This window comes from Agelaius phoeniceus, chromosome 7, assembly GCF_051311805.1.
Source record: "Agelaius phoeniceus isolate bAgePho1 chromosome 7, bAgePho1.hap1, whole genome shotgun sequence".
In the NCBI taxonomy this organism is placed as follows: Eukaryota; Metazoa; Chordata; class Aves; order Passeriformes; family Icteridae; genus Agelaius; species Agelaius phoeniceus.
In genome coordinates this window covers 47,294,212-47,313,957 of record NC_135271.1, presented here as the reverse complement: position 1 = coordinate 47,313,957, position 19,746 = coordinate 47,294,212, and the positions used below count along the sequence as shown (strand labels likewise).

The 19,746-nt window shown below is 39.0% G+C and overlaps 1 protein-coding gene across 19 annotated transcripts in view; it reads left to right on the top strand.

The window, feature by feature from the left end:
• Positions 1-19,746, top strand: part of QTMAN (queuosine-tRNA mannosyltransferase) — a 318,519-nt gene that overhangs the window by 43,407 nt on the left and 255,366 nt on the right. For all 19 annotated transcript variants that reach the window (XR_013183108.1, XR_013183107.1, XM_077181758.1 and 16 more), the window contains one exon: positions 9,445-9,655. Coding sequence is in view for 17 of the 19 variants with exons in the window: in XM_077181758.1 (XP_077037873.1) it covers positions 9,474-9,655 (182 nt within the window). In the remaining 2 variants the exon portion in view is untranslated. The remainder of the gene's footprint in view (positions 1-9,444; positions 9,656-19,746) is intronic.

Here is a 19,746-nt window from a genome sequence, read left to right as displayed (position 1 = left end):
TAATTCTTTTTGTTAAAGACTACAGTGCTGTTTGTGGGTTGTAGCCAGATTTTCTTATGTGCAATAAAAGCCAAGTTTTTAAGGCCCAGGCTTTTTTGAGCATGATGATTTTAATGGCACTTTTCAGCCATCTGAGAAACTTCAAGGAAAAAATTTACATCTTGATGTCCTCTCTGAGTGTCCTTGCCTTGCTTTATCTGTGGCACTGTTAAAAAGGGCCACACACTTGTTTCATGTCTGTTAGGGTCTCCCCCAGACATGAATATTTATTCGCTTTGCAGTATCTGTTTTGAAAACATCAGCTCAGAACCTAAACTTGTTTACAAAACAACCAAAATAACCTTCCAAAACAGATTGTTTTGAGATGCTTGTGTATCGCTTTTATTCATGGAAAACAAATATTTCCTGCAATGCTCACCATTTCAATTGGCAGATGATACCAGACATGTTTATTTAACTCGTGTCAGTGTTTTTCAGCTTTCTGCAATGTGTGTATCCATAGATACTTCCCAGTGGAGGAGGCAGACCCCTTAACTTTCTGATACTTGTGAAGTAAAATAAAATGTATGAATACGCTTTTCTTCGTTGCTTTAAGCCAATCCTTGAAGTAATTTGCAAGCTCTGCACACAAGAGGATAGAAACAAGTGACTTAAGTCATTAAATTTGCTATTCTTGGGTCAGCAGAGATGCTGGGGAACACTTGCAGTGAGCTGTCAGAAAGCATTTTGGCCAGAAACTGGAGCCTTTAATATTTCTAGAGCTCTTTCAGAGGGCTTAGTCAAAGCCTGCTAGGGAAATTATTTACAGGAAACAGGGTGCTGCACCACTAAATCAAATTGGCAACTCCTATTGTGCTGGATTTATAAATTGATGTGGGTAACATGTCATCTGCATGTCAAGTTGGAAATAAGATATAAATATTGTTAACATGGAAAAATATGTTTAGTGCTGTATGAAGCCCTCATTCAGTATTGTGTGATGTTTGCTATTGACTCTGAGAGCTTTTGAGGGGTTTCTAAAAGCCATAATGTGGTGCTGGCTGCACAGAAGTTAATGAGAGGTATTTCTGTTTTTATGGCTTCAGAGCATGAAGCCCTGGTTCAGCTCTCTCCTGAGCTGAAAAGAGTTGGGCGAGTGAAAGACCAAAAAATTTCATCTGTTGAATTTTAGTACTTGTTATTTAAAACTGATGGGTTTTTGTACAGGTAACATTTCAGCCTTGAAGTTACTTAAAGTATCATACCCACACTGCTGTAGGGATCCAGTACTTAAATGTTGCATCTCATAAACAATAACTTGATCATTTATTCTGTTCCCTTGATTAAGGATTTCATAGGTTGGCAAAATCCTCATGATTGCCCTTTTTATGTTCCTTTAGTTGCAGGTCTTAAGGTGAAAAACATGGCAGGTACATTTGGCTTTTGAAGTCCATTTTCCATCATGGTTGAAATAAATTTTGAAGTAATCTTACTGAAATGTCTTGTGAACTTTGCATCACAGAATGGTTTGGGGTTGGAAGGGGTCTTAAAGCCCATCCTGTTCCCACCTCCTGCTGTGGGCAGGACATATTCCACCATCCCAGGTTGCTCCAAGCCCTGTCCAACCCAGCCTTGGACACTTCCAGGGATCCAGGGCAGTCACAGTTTCTCTGAGCACCCTGTGCCAAGCCCTCACCAGGAAGAATTTTGTCTTCATATCTCATTTAACCCTCTCAGTGTGAAGCCATTCCCTGGGTCCTGTCCCTCCATCCCTTGTCCCCAGTCCCTCTCCAGCTCTCCTGGAGCCCCTTTAGGCTCTGGCAGGGGCTCTGAGCTCTGCCTGGAGCCTTCTCCTCTCCAGGTGAACACCCCCAGCTCTCCCAGCCTGGCTTTACCAGGTCCACATCTCTCTTGCACTGGGGACCCCAGAGATGGATGCAGCTCTGCAGTTGGGCTCTCATGGGAGCAGAGGGGCAGCATCCCCTCCCTCGACCTGCTACCCCCACGGCTTTGGATGCAGCTCAGGACAGAGTTGGCTTTCTGGCCACCTACCCTGCAAATTGCTCCTGTGTGTGGGTCCCCTCCCTGATTTCACAGTTGAACTCCATTTGACAGTAGATCTCGTTGCATCCTTTTCCATGGACTCAAGGTGTGACTGAAGGAGCAGATCCTTTCATCACATATTCAAAGGGATACCTTCTGACTGCAAAAGAAATCTGGCTTGTGCCCACTCAAGTGTTGCTGCCAAACATCTCAGGCTACCAAGCCTAATGCTTAAATTAACTCTTGCAATTCCAGCTTTTTTATAAGAGCAGTTTAATTCCTCAATCCCAAGTTCTGTTGACACAAGAGTGATTTGGTCTTCGTTTAGCATTTTGCTACTTCAGATTTGCTGGGGAAAACAAATCAACTTTTTGATGTGGGTTGATTTTTATTACCTCACAGAGTGACTAATGATGGCTTCTAGCAAATGCTTTGTCTTTTAATCAATTGGCTAATATGCACTGTAGACTGTGACTTTCAAATAAAATTAGTTAAAATATTTGTGACTTTTAAAAAGTGAGCACATATGCTCTTTAAACTGGCCATGAATACACATTGTAATTCTTACCTTCTGTACAGAAACTGGTCTGAAGCTCAGAGCATGTGGAGCACATTTCTCATCATATTCCTAATAAATCGGAGGAATTTCAAAATGCCAGCCCATTATTACCAGACTGGGACTTTTTCTATAATAGGGAACTAGCAACTAATATGTCTCCTGTCAAGTTTAAAAATAGTGCTACATCTCCCATTACCACACCTATTAGTTCCCTCTCCTCTCGGAGATACTCTAAATCAAGGATCCTTCATCTATTTAAACCTAATGTAAGCCTTCAGCATCATCAGTGCCATCAAATTTATAGTCATAGGTGCAGCACTGGAAATGTTGAGTCCTGTAAACTGTGTTGATCCTTCACGTGCTGTAAACACACTGCAAATAAGTTGGATAAAGCCAACATATCATTTAACAACTTGAGCAGTCTGTTAAAATCAGTTTTCATTTTTCTAGGCTTCTGAATTACATGGCAAATGGGAGCTTATAATTAACTGTTAAATCAGAATAACTAATTTTCTCTCAGATCCAATTGCAAACCTGGCATACTCTCATATGAGGTTATACTCTCATATTAGAGCTGTATTTTTTTTTATATTTTACCTTGTTTAAAAAAATCCTGTTAGTGGTGGTAGAGCTCCTCAAAATAATGTAAAACTTTTTGTGAATATAATTATTTAATATCTTCTGCTCTGCAGCATACTCATGTCAACTTCTGTAAATCTATTTGGACCATTAAAGGGAGGAGACAGAGGAGCAAAGCCTGTGGAAAAGTTAATTTGTTTTGTTGGTGAGGGGTGATGGTGACTGTGGTTGTTTCCGTGGCAGAGGATGGCCCTGGTTCTCCATCACACATTTCTGTATCTTTTCCCCTTCTATCTTCCTTTTCTTTGGAGGAAAATTTTATCCTAATTAAATATTAACAATGCTTAATTTGCCCTTGTAAAACCAAATTTGTGAAGGCAGTTTACAGAGTACTGAGTATCCCTCCTGCCCTGTCCTGAGTACTATTTAGTCCCATGTATACAATTTAGGAGGTCAGTCAGACACAAAGAAACCAAGTTGTGTATTGTAATTGCCATTCCCAATGTACTGAGGGATCAGCACATCAGTCAGAGAAATTTCCCTGAAATATATCTTTGGAGTGCTGTGCTCCATTGGGGGATGGAGGCTTCCCCACAGAGGTAGCTTTGACTGTTGTGGTTTTGAGTTAACCATAAATGTGATGCACAGATGTCTTTCTCCACTGGAAAAAAAGTATAAATTGCAATAATTTATTCAGTATAGATTAAGATCTTCAAAGATGTTGATTGAGGACGGCTAGAAGTATAGATGCAAAGTATTTATGAGTCTCAGACTGTGTTGGGGAAGAAGGTAAAAAGAAAATTCTGGGGATTAATTTTTTTTTGCTTTTCTGTAGCTGGAAAAAAAAAAACAAATTAAATTTACAACAGAAAATTATGAAGGTTATTAGTGCCTTTGCCTAGATAAAATAGTAAAACAGTTTAAATTCTGAGTTTTAAAATGTGTACACTGTATATGCATTAACATCTTTTTCCTAAGGATTTATAGCAATATTGTTAACTTAGCATTCACAGGGTAATGTGCAGATTTTACAGCATGTTACTTTCTAAATGCATAAACTCCAAAAGGAGCCTTAACTGTCTCTTGTGTCAGGGTGTCTCTGGATTGATAGCCTTGGGACATCTTAAAAATCTCGACTTCCAGTTCCTGCTGCTCCATCTCAGGGTTGAAAACACAGGCATAAGAACTGAACCTGGAAGTCCTTACAATTTGATTAAGATCAAACCAACTCTTTAAAAAATATGTTGTTTGCAATTCTGATTGTATCATAGAATCACAGAATAGTTTGGGACCTTAAAACTCATCCAGTGCCACCCCTGACAAGGGCAGGGACACCTTCCACTGTCCCAGGCTGCTCCAAGCCCCATCCAGCCTGGCCTTGGACACTTCCAGAGATCCAGGGGCAGCCACAGCTGCTCTGGGCACCCTGTGCCAGGGCCTCTCCACCTTTGGGAAGAATTTCCTCTGAATTTCTAATGTAGACCTACCTTCCATCAGTTTAAAGCCATTCTCCTCGTTATGTCACTCCATGCCCTTGTATGTGTAGATCATAAGTACAGTAAAAATGAGATGTGGTATTTTAGTGAAACCAAAGCAGGCCAGGAAATCCATGCAGGTTTCATTCCTTGCTGCCTCCAGGTAATGGTAAATTTTGGTATTCTGTAGGTGTTTGCAGCTTTCAGGTTGTGTAGATAGTCCAGACTGTGGTTTATGGATGTCACCAGTAAATTAATGTTACTGCTGCTCAGCCATCCAAATACAGGTGAACAATTTTGGTTTACCACATTCTCAAAAGAAGTGGAGGTTTTCTTGCTTTTTCCAGTTGGTTTATATAAAAGATAAATTGTCATTCTCGCTTATGCAGTTTAGTAATGACAAACCTCAGAACCGGTACTTTTGGATGATCTAAATACGAGTTAATTTTTGCTTAAACCTTAAGATGTGATTGTGTTTAAGGTGCAGCTTTGGGGTTTCGGTGAGTCACTATTGTGAGTGGGAGGGCAGTGCAGGCTCTTTCAATCTCTGGGTGTGTATTTAGAGCACATCCCCAGTTCAGGTAGGGATGGGAAGGAGAAGGGACAGATGAGGAAAGGTAAGGACGCTCAAAAGTCCTTTGGAAAATCACATTTTATTGCAATGTGGAACATGGAAATTTTTTGCCTGTGTCAGCCATCACAGAGAGCTTATGTGAAACCATCAAAGGTTTAAGTATGTCGATGTCCACAGGTTGTACCTGGTGGGTTTTGCAGCAGGTTGAGTTACAACACTCTGAACCACATGTGCTCAGATACGGCGGTGGAATAAATTTCTCATATGTGTGGGACTGTGACGGTTAAAACAATCATTACTGAAACCATATACCTTATTTCCTGTAACTAATAGCAGATCTCTACCTGTGGAATATATTAACAGTTATTCCTTTGGGTTTGGATGGTTGCTCAGCTGTTTTGTTGGACAGATATTTAGACGTGGTCTGTAATTTATGTTGTCTGAGTACGTCAATGAACAGAGCTAATTATGGCTTCCTGATGTGAGCTGTGCTGATGTTTGTGAAACCACACTTCTGCATATAAGAGTGAATGTGTGTTCTTTAATAAATTCTGGAAAATGATGGGTTTTCTCTGCCTAGGTTGGTTAACAAAAATACCTAAGTTGGCATTCACCTAGAGTTTAAAAAGAAGCCATGGTTTTGTGTCTGGTTGAACAGTTAATTCTTTCATGCCTTTAAAGATAATTTTTATTTATTACTCTGAACAGTACTCAGACTTTCTTTTAAAAGGAAATTTTTGGTTCAAACAGCAGTGGCCCTTTCAGGGACTCCATAGCGTGCCATGTTTCAGTGTGGGGTAGAGCTGCAGCAAGTGACAAAAGTCCTGGCTGAATGTCACCGTGAGCTTCTGGCTTTGAGACAGCACCTAATTACCCACCTACACTTTTCAGTACTTCAATATACCTCTGCATTAGTCATGTCATTTGGACACTGCTACCACTTTGAAGGATTTCTTTTTTTTCAGATATGTAATGTGTATCCTGAGGAATGTGCTGCTCTGTATGGTAAAGACAGAGTAGGAAATTTTCAAAGGAAAGGATCCTGCAGCCGTGTGGATGGGGTTGAGCTGTTTGAGGAACACCCAGGATTGCTGGCTCCAGAGAGGAAATACTGTAATGAGAAAGGGGAAGCAGTTCTGTTTTTCTAATATTTGTTGTTTTCTTTGAAATGGGGAAAAGAATACCTGGAGTGATTTATATTTAATTGAGGATTGCATTCCATCAGATACGGTGAATGTTCTCAGGCCATTTATCAGCTGTGTCTTTTGGAGACCTCTGAGGAGTTTATGGTACATATTTACCTTAACTTGGCTGGGTCAAGGGAAATAAAGCAAAAATAATAGCTGTTATTTTTGTATGTGAACAAAACTGGAAGTCATGTGGGTGAAATATGAGCCAAACGACCATGTCCTACCTCCTCTGTGTCTTTCTAAGTACAAGAAATTATTAGTTATATGTAATATAATTTCCTTAGCATTATCAGTGTATCTTTTAAAAACAGAAGATATATTGACTTTTTAGTTGCTTCATCTTAGTCAAGCCCTGAAGTGAATGTGACATATATTGTACTGCCATTATCCTTTAGTAGTATCTTATGTAGGTAGTATCTTATTTAAAAAAAACAAATGACAAAAAGGAATAGAATAAACCATATACTGCTTCTTAAATAACATTGTAACATTTTTTCTGAATTGAATTTGGTGTATATTGCTGGGAATGTACAGAGATCACACAACAACAGAATCCTACAAGTGCTAGTGAGGATTTCAATAAGCAGTACCTACATTTTTTGGAGTGAGTGAGTTTTGTAAGAAAACCTTTGAGCTTTAGGTCGTCTCTGAAAAAAAATGTGTCATTGCTGATTGTCACCCTCATGGGCTGCTGCCACGGGGTCTATGAGTGTTATTGTGAAGAATTACATATCAAGAGCTATCTTAACACCCACTTCACGACACATCCACGATTCAACCCAGTTTCCCAATGTAAATAGCCAAAGGGAGTTTATTGTATAGTAATGCTTCTGTATTGCAGTTTCCCTAATAGATCTAAAGGTAGGTAAATGCAGAATAATGAAGTAAATGTCAGGGTCTTTAAGCAGGAGGAAACACGAGGACTGAGCAATCTCTTACCGTCAGGGCGTACAGTCATTCTCTGTTCCCGTGAGGGATGTACAGTGAAAACTGGTGCAAAATAAAACCAAAGAGCACAGTGTGGGTTCAGCTGAACCTGGTGATAAAACCAGTTTCAGAACTAGTCTGGTGAAGTGTGATCTGATCAGATGCTTCATGAACAAATTGCTTTATTACTGATACTGCTAATGATTTGTAAATTAGTTGCAAGCCTCCCTGAGTGACTGACTCAGTGGCATTTACCAACTTTTCACATACCCCGTTTTTAGGGGCTGAATTTATAAAACGCTTCCCTTTAGTCCCTTGAATTAAATTTTCGGTGGCATTTGATGACAAGCATAGCATGATTAATTACAAATTGTTCTTTAGGTGAATAGTGCAGATTCTAAGCCACAGCTTGTGTTTTTATAGCAGTTATTACCCTGCAGGCTCCAAAAGGGCTTTGGAGGAGAGAGTATGATTTTGGTTACATCATTGTAAATTCAGAAAACGTCAGTGATCTCAAAAGTGTGATTTTTTTGAAATTAGGTCAGTGAAAAAGAGATCAGAAACTGCTTTGCTACCTGAAAAGAAGCAAGCTCCAAAATGGAGTGAAGTATCTGCTTCCAGATGGCTTTCCTTTTGGTTTTGCAAAGAATGCATTTGTTAAAACAAGTAATTTATTTGAAATATTACGGAGGAGTAAATAATAGAGCAAATGATAACCCGAATCCAGGCTGGATTAGGAAAGTTGGAGCATGGAGTGTTTTTTCTTTTGCTGATTGTTCTGTGGTGACCCAGAAGCTCTACATCACCATTTCATCTGGCTCCATGGTGGGCCAACAACAAAACATAAACCTGAAGGTTTATTATGTTTTGTCTCCCAATTAAATTGATTCAGTGTTTGGATTTTTGTTGCTGGTTAACTGATCTTTTGATAGCCACACTGCACTTAAAAGGCTTTTTGTTTTCTGCCCTATGATTATAGAATACACAATATTTTTAACCTGCTCTTGAATCAAACTAAATTTCTCAGCTATGGTTGAGATGATGATTGAGATTTTCAGGAGAGTATATAGTTCTCCGTTGAATTCTCATTTCTTGTCACCAGAGGTTTTGGTAAGATAAGGATTACAGTCTGAAACCCCTAGAAATTGCAGGTCAGGAAATGGGTGTAAGGTCTTGCAATGTACCTTGTCAAACACGAGTCCGGAGTAACTGCGTTTAGCAGGGAGTCCATCATTCTTAGGGAGTGTTGAGAGGGAAACCATCAGAGAGGTGTTTGTGGATGGTGAACACCTTTCAGGGTTTTGTGTGTGGTGGCTTTGCTCGAAGCATGTGAAAAGCAGCTTTTGAGTACCCCAAGGGTGTGACTCATGAGGGCGATGAGCAATAGTCACCGGGTTTTCATCTGTCCCCTCGCTTTGGGCAGCATGTTCTGCATCCTGTTTGTGAGCAGCTCTGTGGCTTTTTGTCTCAGAGCTTCCTTGTGCCTCCTCTAGTGTTCTCTTCCACCCACACTTTGGAGTACTCAGAAGAAATAAGGTGGTTTACATCTCCTGTTGTTGCTGGGGTTGTGATCCCAGCAACAAACAATGCAGGAGGGTGTCCTGGGGAATGCCCCGGCTGCACCTCCCCAAGCTGCTCTCTGCCTTTAAGTCTCTCACCCAAATCACTGTCACTGGCAACTATTCTGGCTGAAGTGTGTTTGAATTGCTCTTTAATTTTCTCTGCCACCAGGAAAAGGAGAATGAATGAATAAGCTACATTCTAAGTTATGGAATAATTGACTGTATTAGGGAGTTAGTGTGTAAAGTAAAGCTGTTTTTAAATATCGGATTGAAAACAAACCCATAAATTCAAAGTACAATGTGTTCCTAAGTCTTGCACATTTTAATTCATTTAAAATTTACAGATAGTGTCTTTTAAAGGTCAAAATAATCTAGTCATCATAATTTCTAAGTTGCCTTTTCTGAAGTAAACACATTACTATAATATTAAGGATATATTACAAGGCCTTGCAGTATATTTCTTCTTCCAATATAATTTTAAGTGGTAACAATAATAATAATAATAATAGTAAAGATATGTTTCTAAAGTAAAATACTTCTCTATTTTCATTTTCAGGTTTCAGACAGTTCTGAAGTACTTGGAAAATGAGTGTCCTTCTCATTGAACCCTTCTATGGTGGCTCCCACAAACAGCTGATGGATCTTCTCCAGGAAGAGCTACAAGAAGATTGTGTCCTCTGCACACTCCCAGCCAAGAAGTGGCATTGGAAGGCACGGACTTCTGCTCTTTATTTCATGCAAACAGTGCCAACAAGTTCTAATTACAGGTAACCAAGGGATTGAATAATTTCTAAACTCAAATTACGCAGATGCCTTCAACCAGGTCTCTTGAATTCACCCCTTGTGTGGATGCAAGGGTGTATGTGAGAGCAATTAGGGCCCTGCAGTGGGCAGCACAGGTTTTTCTTGGGTATAACTGAGAAATTATATGTTTTATTTAGAATTTCCAGGACTGTTTTGTCCTGCATCTCCAGTCCATGGGAGTCTCTCAATATCTGGGTGCCTGATGTCTATACGTGTATGTGTATCTCTTATTTGAAATTTATCATGTGAGCTCAGTCATTCTGAAAGGTTTAAACTGTGCTTCACAGATTAGGCTGAGAGATGGCACGGATGTGAACACTGCAAGCTTCCTCACGTGCCCTCCCATGTATCTATTAGCAAGTCTGATTTATCAGTGTCCTGCTCAGGCTGACCTGGAGGATTAAGGGAGCAGTTTTATCTTAATGATGGTCCAGTTCAGTAACGTGCCAGCAACTGTGGGTGTCAATTATACATTTATGTAAGTAGCAAATTTCCATCAGCTAGGACCTGGGCTGATAAAAACAGGCGATTTAGGTCGACAAGATAGCTATCACATAGTGAGAATCAGCCCCTCCAGAGCCAAGCTGTCTCTAAACCCAGCAGTTTTGCTTGGCCTACCTGATCAGATGAGATGTGGCGAGGTGATTGTCTGGAGCAGTGAGATAGAGCTCTGCTCACAGCATGCAGAACATTGTGTGGGGACTGTGCACCTTCATGGGGGGAGACTGTTCATGCACAGGGTTCTTTTAGCCCAAGCAGCTGCAGAATGAACTTCAGGAGGGTTCTGAGCACACCTGAATGATGTGCCAACGAGTCACAGTTCAGAACTGGTATTTTTTACTGTGAGAGAGTAGGTGCTTCCTGAGGAAGGAATACCATTTTTCAAGAGTAGATTTGTGCTGTAGAAAGCTGCATTTGCTCAGTGTTACCCAGCACAATGTCTAAGCCATCTTGGAACACATATTGTGTAAATGTACACCTTTCCTGTGCCCGCTTTTGGCTCCCATTTAAAATAATCTCCCACCTCAAGCCAAACGTTATAATTAATTTTCCCCATTTTGTCTTGTGCGAGGCATTTAGTGTTGGTTTTCTCTTGCTTTCTTTTTGCAACAGTTTTGTTTTGGAGGAGTGTACATGACAAACTGTTATGTAAATTTGTCTTGTATCACAACCACATCCTCCAACGCATCACAATGTTATCTGTGTTCCTTCAAGGTCAGCAGCCCAAGCTGTCCAGCACTAACTGCATTAAACTAATCAGACATCACTCATAGACATACACTTCATTAGTTTAACTTACAGTTACATTGACCTAAGATAACTTAACTCCAATTTGTCAAGTAACCCACATCTTGGGGAAAGGGGGAGGGAGCGCTGACAAAAAAAAAAAAAACCAAAAAAAGCAAAATCCCACAAAAAACCCAACAACCCAACAAAAAAACCTCAACCCAGCAGCCTGAAAACTCACTTGAAGTTAATAAACTTGCAATCTGTCATAGACTTATGTGCAAATACAACCTTTACTGACAGCAAATAAATCTGATCTAACCAATGGAGCATCTTAAGGAGAGGAAAGCATTTTCTTTGCTGGTGCTGTTCGGGTTGGAGCAGAGGGAATCAAACAGTCAAAGTTGACAAAGATGAGATGGTTAAAATAGAATTTGTACCTTGTCCTCGCAGGCAGCATAAAATTTTAGGATCAAGGGCTTATATGGCTGGTGAGAGGAAAACTGATTAGAGGTACCTTCTACTTTATTTGCACATTTTTAATGCTTGTTTTGTAGTTGAATGTTTCAATTATTTTATTGAATTGAAAGTATGGGTGCATCACATTTAACCTAGTAAGGATGACTACTCTCCTATTAGAAAACACATTGATTAAAATTAATTTTAATCCTGTTATTTCTAAGCTTTCTAATAACCACTGAAGATCAGCTTCCCAGGTAGCAGTTTGTAAAGACAAAATTCCATTGTAAACTGGCAATACTGCGTGTTTAGCATTGCACATTTAAATATTTCAACCTTCTTGTGGGGTCGTGGAAAATACCAAATTTGCATTACTTATAATACTGATATTATTTACAGAAAAAAACCCCTTTGTTTTATAAGTGCTTTCCATAAATGTGACATTTCGTAAATACCTTGTTTTTATTTGTATATTTAGTAGTACAGAAAGGTCACGGATATTTCAAGAGCAAACACTTGTGATAATGGAGCTGCCTTACTTAATCTTTATGTTCAAACTGTCCTTTATTTCGAGATCCTGCTCTGTGTGAGAAGTAGTACTGATATTGTTAAGTCTGATGTTAGATGCATTTTAGAGGAGTATCGATATGTTTTACAGGACTTAGACTTCTATCCATATAAGCTGATTTTTGGGAGCAGGAAGGTTTGTTAGTTTATATGTGACACTCTGAGAGTTAAGGAATAGTCTTAAAAAGTGCTTTTGAAACAAAGGATGCAGTGCAGAGCCGTAGATGTTAAATTCAGACACTCTGCAGTGAGCAGAGAGTTTCTGTGATGAACTTGCTAATTGTTTTATCAGAGAACAGACGTGTCCTCCCTTGAGCACAAACGAAAGCTGAGCTGGTAACGAACAGGGCATTTAATGTTACTTTTGTGAACTGTACGGCCGCTCTCTTGGTGTGCAGAGGAACATGATGTTCCCAAGAACGTGGAGATCTCCCCAGGATTGTCACAGGGAGAAGGTGTCCTCACCCTCCACAGGGAACACACAGAGCTGGTACGGGAGATACCGGACACTCGGTGTTTGATCTGCAGCACTGCCTGGATTTGTATTAATTCCCCAACGCAAAGTCTATGCTGCATTTCTCCAGAAAAGTTTTGCTTTTCTGTTTCCTTGGCTTTGTTGAGCAATGTGTTAAACCAGCTCATGTTTTCCGTCATCTCCTGAGAGGAGCATGAGAGCCCTGAGGAGTGGGAAGCCCAAGCATGCAGAATCTCTTCAACTTAGAAGGCCAGGAGGAGAATTTAAAGGTGGATCACTTGCCTAGAGATCTTGGAATGATCACATAGATTGATGTGCAGCAGCCACAGACTGAGTTTCAATTGCTGTAGAGTCACAGATGATTTTTCCTTAATTGAAAAGAAGGTGTTTGGATGTTTAGTACGAGGAGTTTCGTTCTTGTGGTGGCAGTTTCCAAATCACAGCATCTGAAGTGCACTGAAAAAGGGAGGAATTACTGTCTGCTTTCTCTAGACAAGGTTTTCAACCATCTGAGAGTTTTGTTAGCAGTTGGTGGGATATTATCTTCATTCTGTGGATTTGGAAGGTCCAGCAGAGCCTCCTCAGGCTGCTGGCACTCTGCAGAGCTGCTTTGTCTCCCAACTTCCTCAGACAGCTTCAGCCTCTTGATAAATGTGGGTGTCTGATTTTTAGCCTAAAGTTGTTTTCCATAGCACACAGTGACTATTCTGTAATTCTAGATAGCATGTAAAAGAAGAAATTTTTTTAGCCTTTTAAAAATTCTTAATTCCAGGAAAGTTCTCAAATTTGCAAATACTGTTGCACAATTTAATGAAAAACAAAAATGCTTTTATTTTTCCTCTAATTATTTTCTTTATTACAGTGAGCAGTCTATTAAATTACAGATAGCAAAACATTGGTATGATACATTAGATGAAAGGAGTTTATTTTCTAGGAGCTATCCTACAAAACAATTCAATCTCCAAAAAGTTAGTAGCATAAAACTGTGAAACAGAGTGACTAAATTCAGTGTAGCTTCCAGTGTGTTTTAATAGCACTGCTATATTATTTTAAATATATATATATATAAATATTATGTACAACATTCAGTATTGCCCCCCAGGTAGCTGTTCATATGAATAAAGATTTTATTTGTAACAGATTCTAGCCCTGAAATACCCCTAGGGTAAATGTTAGCATATATATACCCCTTGATATCTGACAACTATATTTTAAAGACAAATTCTGTGCTTTTTACGTTTTACAAAAGAGAAAACAAATTATTGTTTTCAATTAACAGAGCTCTGGAAAAAAAACCCCAGGCTGGGGTGGTGTTCAGCAGAGTACATTTCAACAGTATATAATGTAGATGTGGTTGTTTCTTGATTTTATTTTTTCTAATATTCTATTAAAATTTAACTAGATTTAAGACTGTTTCAGATCTGATGCTTTTGTCCTATAAGGAGAAAATGCATTATTATAGAGTGAATTCTGGTGGGCTGTGTCCCCTAAATATCTTAAAAAAGCAACCCTTTAATTTTTTTTTTTTCCAGTGAGTATTTCAATCCTACTGAAAACATAACACTGTGTGGATGTGTGACCATTTGCAAGCTTGAGGATTTAACTGTTTTCTAGATGTTTTGTTTTCAGAAACGTTCCTGCATGCCCTGGAGTAGGTGTTTGAGGATGTAACTCAAAGCAGGGTAGGGCAAATTTCATTAAATCTGAATACATAGATACCCATTTGTGCTGGAAACATTTCTGCCTGTTTACATCTTTCTGTAAAATACTGGAAATGTTTATATAATCTTTCTAGGAACTGCAATAGTTTGTCCTACATTAAAGGCCATCCTAGAATTTGACCCTTATAATGCACAGGTAAGGAATAAATAAATTGTATATATGAATAGTAAATTAGTTAAAAGAAGATAACCAATTACCTTCTTTTATTATTAAAAAAATTAAAAGTTTGTCTGATACTGTTTGGGATTTTTTGGGCATATTTTATGGTGTTTGATTCTATATATAGGTGAATAAACATAAACCTTAATTATAGCATTAACTACTAAGAGTGTGTATTTTGAAGTTGCTGCTCAAATTCACTGCATTTGAAGATGGGACATGCCTCATCTCTTTGGAATTACTGAATAATTTTCTGCCCAGAGGTTGTCTTGGTTTCACCTTATGTCTGTTGCTTTTTGTGTTTTAACTGCAGTTTTGTGTGGGGCACAGTGGGATGTGCTCCTGGAAGGGAAGGGAATGTGCTCCTAGAGATCCCTTGTGCTTTGATGAGCTGATGTAAAGGCAGGAATATATAAGGAGACTAAATGTAATATCCAGTATGCCATAAGGACAGGGCTCAGGCCTCCTAGAAACACATAATCACAGTCTGGGTTGGGTTGCAGGTGACCATGTCGTTCCAACCCCTTTGCCATGGGCAGGGGCACCTTCCACTAGAGCAGGTTTCTCCAATCCCTATCCAAGCTGGCCTTAAACACTTTTTTGATTAAAAATACCACATGGGTGTAACTCACTGATGGGTACAAATCTCCACATTCTCACCTTGTTGTGGAGGTGCCCAAAGGAAGGTGTGGGAGCCCCTGCTTCGCTCTGCGCTCCACTTTTCTGCTCCCTTGCAGAACAAAGGGTCATTACTGCTTTAATTCCATTAGTGCTAAACTTGCTCGTGTTTTTTCCCCCCCCGAACAAACCATTTTGAGTTCACCCAGGTTAGTTCACACGGGCTGGTGCAAACGCACACACGTTTGTCCTGCCCACGCTCCGAGGGAGCTGGCTGGGAGTTCGCTCCGCTCCGGGGGCCAGATGGCCGTCCTAGCACCACGTTGAGCCTCAACCAATAAACCCTACTGAGATACGAGACACAGGCACCATGTACTGAGCTAAAACAACTTGGTGACTTCTGACCAGAGCTGGCTGGTGTCCAGCCAGCTTTGAGTGCAAGCACAGAGAATACACGTCCATATGGAATGGCACGAAGCTCCACCGCTCAGCACAGATGATGCCCTCCACTGCTGTAGCCCTGGATAATAGAGGGTGTCCCAGCCTGGATAAGGGGTGTGAAATTCTCTCTGCTGAGGGAGAACTTGGAGGCCATCTGATGCTGGAAAAACGTAACATGGGGAATGCGTGTGTAAAACTGGGTTTTGTTTGATTTAGGTTAATATCACCCCAAACCTGTTCTGGAAGGTTCTTCTGAAAAATGTTAACGGTCAAAGAGAATTTGGGAAGGGGAGTGCATTATCAAATGGATTTGAGAATGATTTTTAGCAGACTGCTAATATAGATCAAGGTGTGAAAGTTAATTGGAAAAGGGTTTGGAATCATAATTAATTTGCTTTTTTATAAATGGTAAAGATAGTGTAAATAAAAGCGAATGATTAAATAATTGGTAAAAAATAATTAATTCTGCAGGCTTAACCCAGTAAAAAATAAAGTAAAAAATTAGGGAGTGTCTAGAGGCAAAATCACTTCCTATTGAGGATAACAGCACTGCTGTTGTTTCTCTGCTCACAACCAGACTGCGAAAATTTCCTTTTCAATGTGATGGAAGAGAGGCTGCCTGAAAAGTTTTTGTGAAGCTGATGAAGGAGGTGGGATGTCCTTTTGAGGGAGATGAATTCTCTTGCTCTGAAGGGCCAGAAACAATGCTCTGGTGCTCAAAAGTCCTTGTACAGCACCATGATTTAAGAACAAATGTTTTTTTATTCTTAGCTCTGGCTGCCGAAAAACTTGGAGGGGGCGATCCAATAAGAACGGCAAAAAAATCTTCTAAGAACCAGGACAAAAAAAACCTCCCAAGTAAACTACCTGAAATTTATTCAGGCAGACAGCAATGTGATCTTAAACATTCACTTTGCATTAATCAACTTTGCCTCAGATAAAATGCTGGCAGATGGTAGCTATTCATTTTAAAAGTGACAGGTTTTCTTTACGTTTTTGTGTGGAAACCCCCACATGCACTCTTCCCTCCAAAAACTTTACTTGGTTAATTTGTCCAACATGCTTTTTTTTTTTTTTTTTTTTTCCCCTTAAATACACTCCCATTATTAGGCAATTTCACAATTTGGATAGTTAAAAGAGGGTTTAGATGAGTTTAAATGCAGGCTCCTTCCTTTGAAGTCAGGGGAAGTGCATATATGGGAGCTGAGTTTTGGCAGAAGTGAGCTGGGAATGATGAGGACGATGCGGGGAGAGGTGCGGGGCCGGGGAGGACGCGGGCTGGGACTGCTGGGTGATCTGTACAAAGTGCTAATGTGAAATGGCAGTTGTCTGTTTGATGTGTCAAAGATTTGCTGAAATTCCAGCAAAATATTCTGATGAGAGAAGGAAAGAACAGTCTGGGTTTCCAAACCCTAGCATGTGTTTTCCTTTATGTTCTCAAATGCCGGGTGAAATCCTTATTTTTCTTTCTAAAATGAATTTTATGAATCACCTGGAGAATTGATATTTACATTGCTGGCAGTAAAATGTAATGAAATTGTGCATTATGATTCAGTATTTCTGCACTTAGGATTTTAATGAGGATTTTATCTGTCCTTTTAAATGGTTGCTGTGTATATATTTTATTTCTAGATTAGTTATGGATTACATTTCTATTTTCAAATAACAAACATATACACTACTATATTATAAAGAATGTGATACTTTCCACAATTCATTGTCATTCCAGGCCATAACACTAATTTGATCTTCCAAAGGGAAAGTAAAAAAAGCTTTAGTTTGCATCTAATAAAGAGAAAAATATTGATTTTTCCCTTTTTTTTTGGTGCTGCATTTTTTTCCTAATCTGACTGGTTTTTTTTTGTTTTAACTAAGAAGTAAATATTACAAATTTTGTCAGATACTTGCTTTGCACATGATTTAGATTTATAGCTTTGTGTTCTAGTGTCATAAACAACTAATTTTCTTAATGAGTACCCACAACTAGACTGTGTTTTGTGAATTGATGCATGATGAAAAAGAATTTTGCATTGTACAAACTGTTTTTAGCTAAGCAATTCTGTGAGAAGACCTACCTCAGTGCTAATATAAACACATATACTTTTGGGGATTTTTTGGGTAAGCTTTAACTTGACCCAAACACACTGAAGTTTGAAAGTCTTAGTTCAGGTAGGTGTGACATCTCAGCTTCCAGTCTTCAGCAGAGTGAATCCAGAGGCCTTTCCTTACCTTTTTCAGCCCATGTGCCTCTACCTGAGAGCCAGCTTGGATGGGCCTTGGAGCCCCCAAGGTTCCTGTGGCAGGGATTTGGAACTGGATGATCTTTAAGGTCCCTTCCAACCCAAACCATTCTAGGATTCTTTTTCTACATCTGCTTTTCATGCCAGCTGAGGGCTGTTAGCACCTGCTGTGGGGTGTCCATGAGTTTCAGTGTAGATTTTGAAGGTCCATGGTCACTCTGGAAAATGTGTCCAAAGGTGTTTTCTGCTTTTATCGTCTGGATTGCTCTGGGATTGCAGGACTGCCTCTGGGATTAGGGAATGACTGTCCCTAAGACAAGGCTGGGGTCCATTGGTTGCTCTCCAAGGGCATCACCTGCTGGTGCTGTGCCATCCGAGGGACTCAGGCCATGATCTTGGAGCCCACTCTGGTGTGAGCTGAGGCACGGTGGTTGTGGGTGGATGGTTGCTTCATAAATTCCATTCTGTATCAAACAGGAATATTAATCTAAATTGACACAGAAACCACTTAATTTTGTGCATTATTATCTTGTTTCTTCCCTAAACACACAACACATACCTAAGCAGGAGTTTGTGCCAAATTGTACCACAATGGAAAACATTTAATTTAGGATCAACTTCTGACTCCCCCATACCAGTTTGATCAATTTATTTCCTCCTCCTCTTCCCTTTAATACATCTCAGCCTAAGTATTGGTTGGCTTTGAGTCATTATGATGATGAATTTAACTTCCCTACAAAAAACAATTAGGAATACATACATTGCATCTATTAATTGGAATATATTTGATGAATACAAAGCAACTGAAAGGCTTTTTTTTGTTCATCGTTCTGTAATGAAGATTTCCACGATTTCTTTATTCCCTTGGACCGTATTTTTCCTTTCTTGCCTTTGTCCTTTGTCCCTGTCTTTTCCTCCCTTCCTCCTGCACATTTACTCTGATGGTCCAGTGGACACAGTCATTTTAAAGAATGCTTTCCATTTCAGAGCACTGACTGCTTTTATTGTTTATGTTTATAACCTTGCCTTCTTGTTCATCATTTTTTGTTTTAGCTCTCTTAATTTCCATTTTACTTGTTGCACACTTGAACTTATATTTCTGTCTAGTTGCAAAACTTGAAGAAAGGATGAAGGAAACAGCAGTGGACACAACATCAAAAGCAAATATGTGGTTTTCTTGTTGCAGAATAACTGGAAGAATTAATTTCTTTTAAAAATATGTCAAAGAATTATATGGGGAAAAATGTATTTAGAGTGGAGCTAATGTTTCACACCACCTTACCTGATGTAACTACATCAGTCCTTTAAATTAGTGATTTACCAAATGTTTTAAAAAGAAAAGGTGTAAATGATTATGGGTAGAACAATAGAAAATTCATTTCAAATTCTATTTTTCTTGCAGTTAAATGGCATTCCTACTAGTTTCTGTTAATGTGTTTTCTTGAGTGCTAATATTTTTTAATATAGCATACGCTATGGAAAATTATGTGTATCTAGTTAGAATATGGAAAAATCTTTATGTATTAAGGTATTATGTAATAACATGAAAAAATTCTGAACAAGTAACTCTATGTATATAATATATGGAAAAACTAAAAAAATGAAGGGGAGTAATTTGAGAACATCTGTAATTTTTTATTTATGTAAGAGAATATCCCATTTTTAATTAAAGATGGAATTTAAGAATGATAGATGGTACCATTATCTAGTAACAGTTAGTTTGCAGGCATTTTTTTCCAAATGTTCTGCAGATTGCTGCAGGTTTGACAGTGCCTTTGGCTTTTGTGTGCAAAATGCATTTCCTACTCCTGACAGAAGAGTTGTAACTCACTAAACATGGAGCAGTTAGCATGCATGGCGACATCTCTATGCTTAAACCCTGAGGAACTGAATTATTTTAAATTATTTTTAATGCAGAAATTTCCTGGTAGTCAATTTTATTAAAAGCCTAACAGTTAAAAATTTTATCTGCCAAATGCATTTTGAGAAATATTGCTAAAGACACTAAAACTATACAGGAAAAGGTGAATTTTGGGGGTGATTTTGGCAGGTTTTTTAAGGTTTTTTTTTTTTCCCTTTGGTAGTAGAGTGACCATTTTCTTGTGTTTCTTTTCTTTTTTACTTTACCACTTTGAATTCTTTCTTT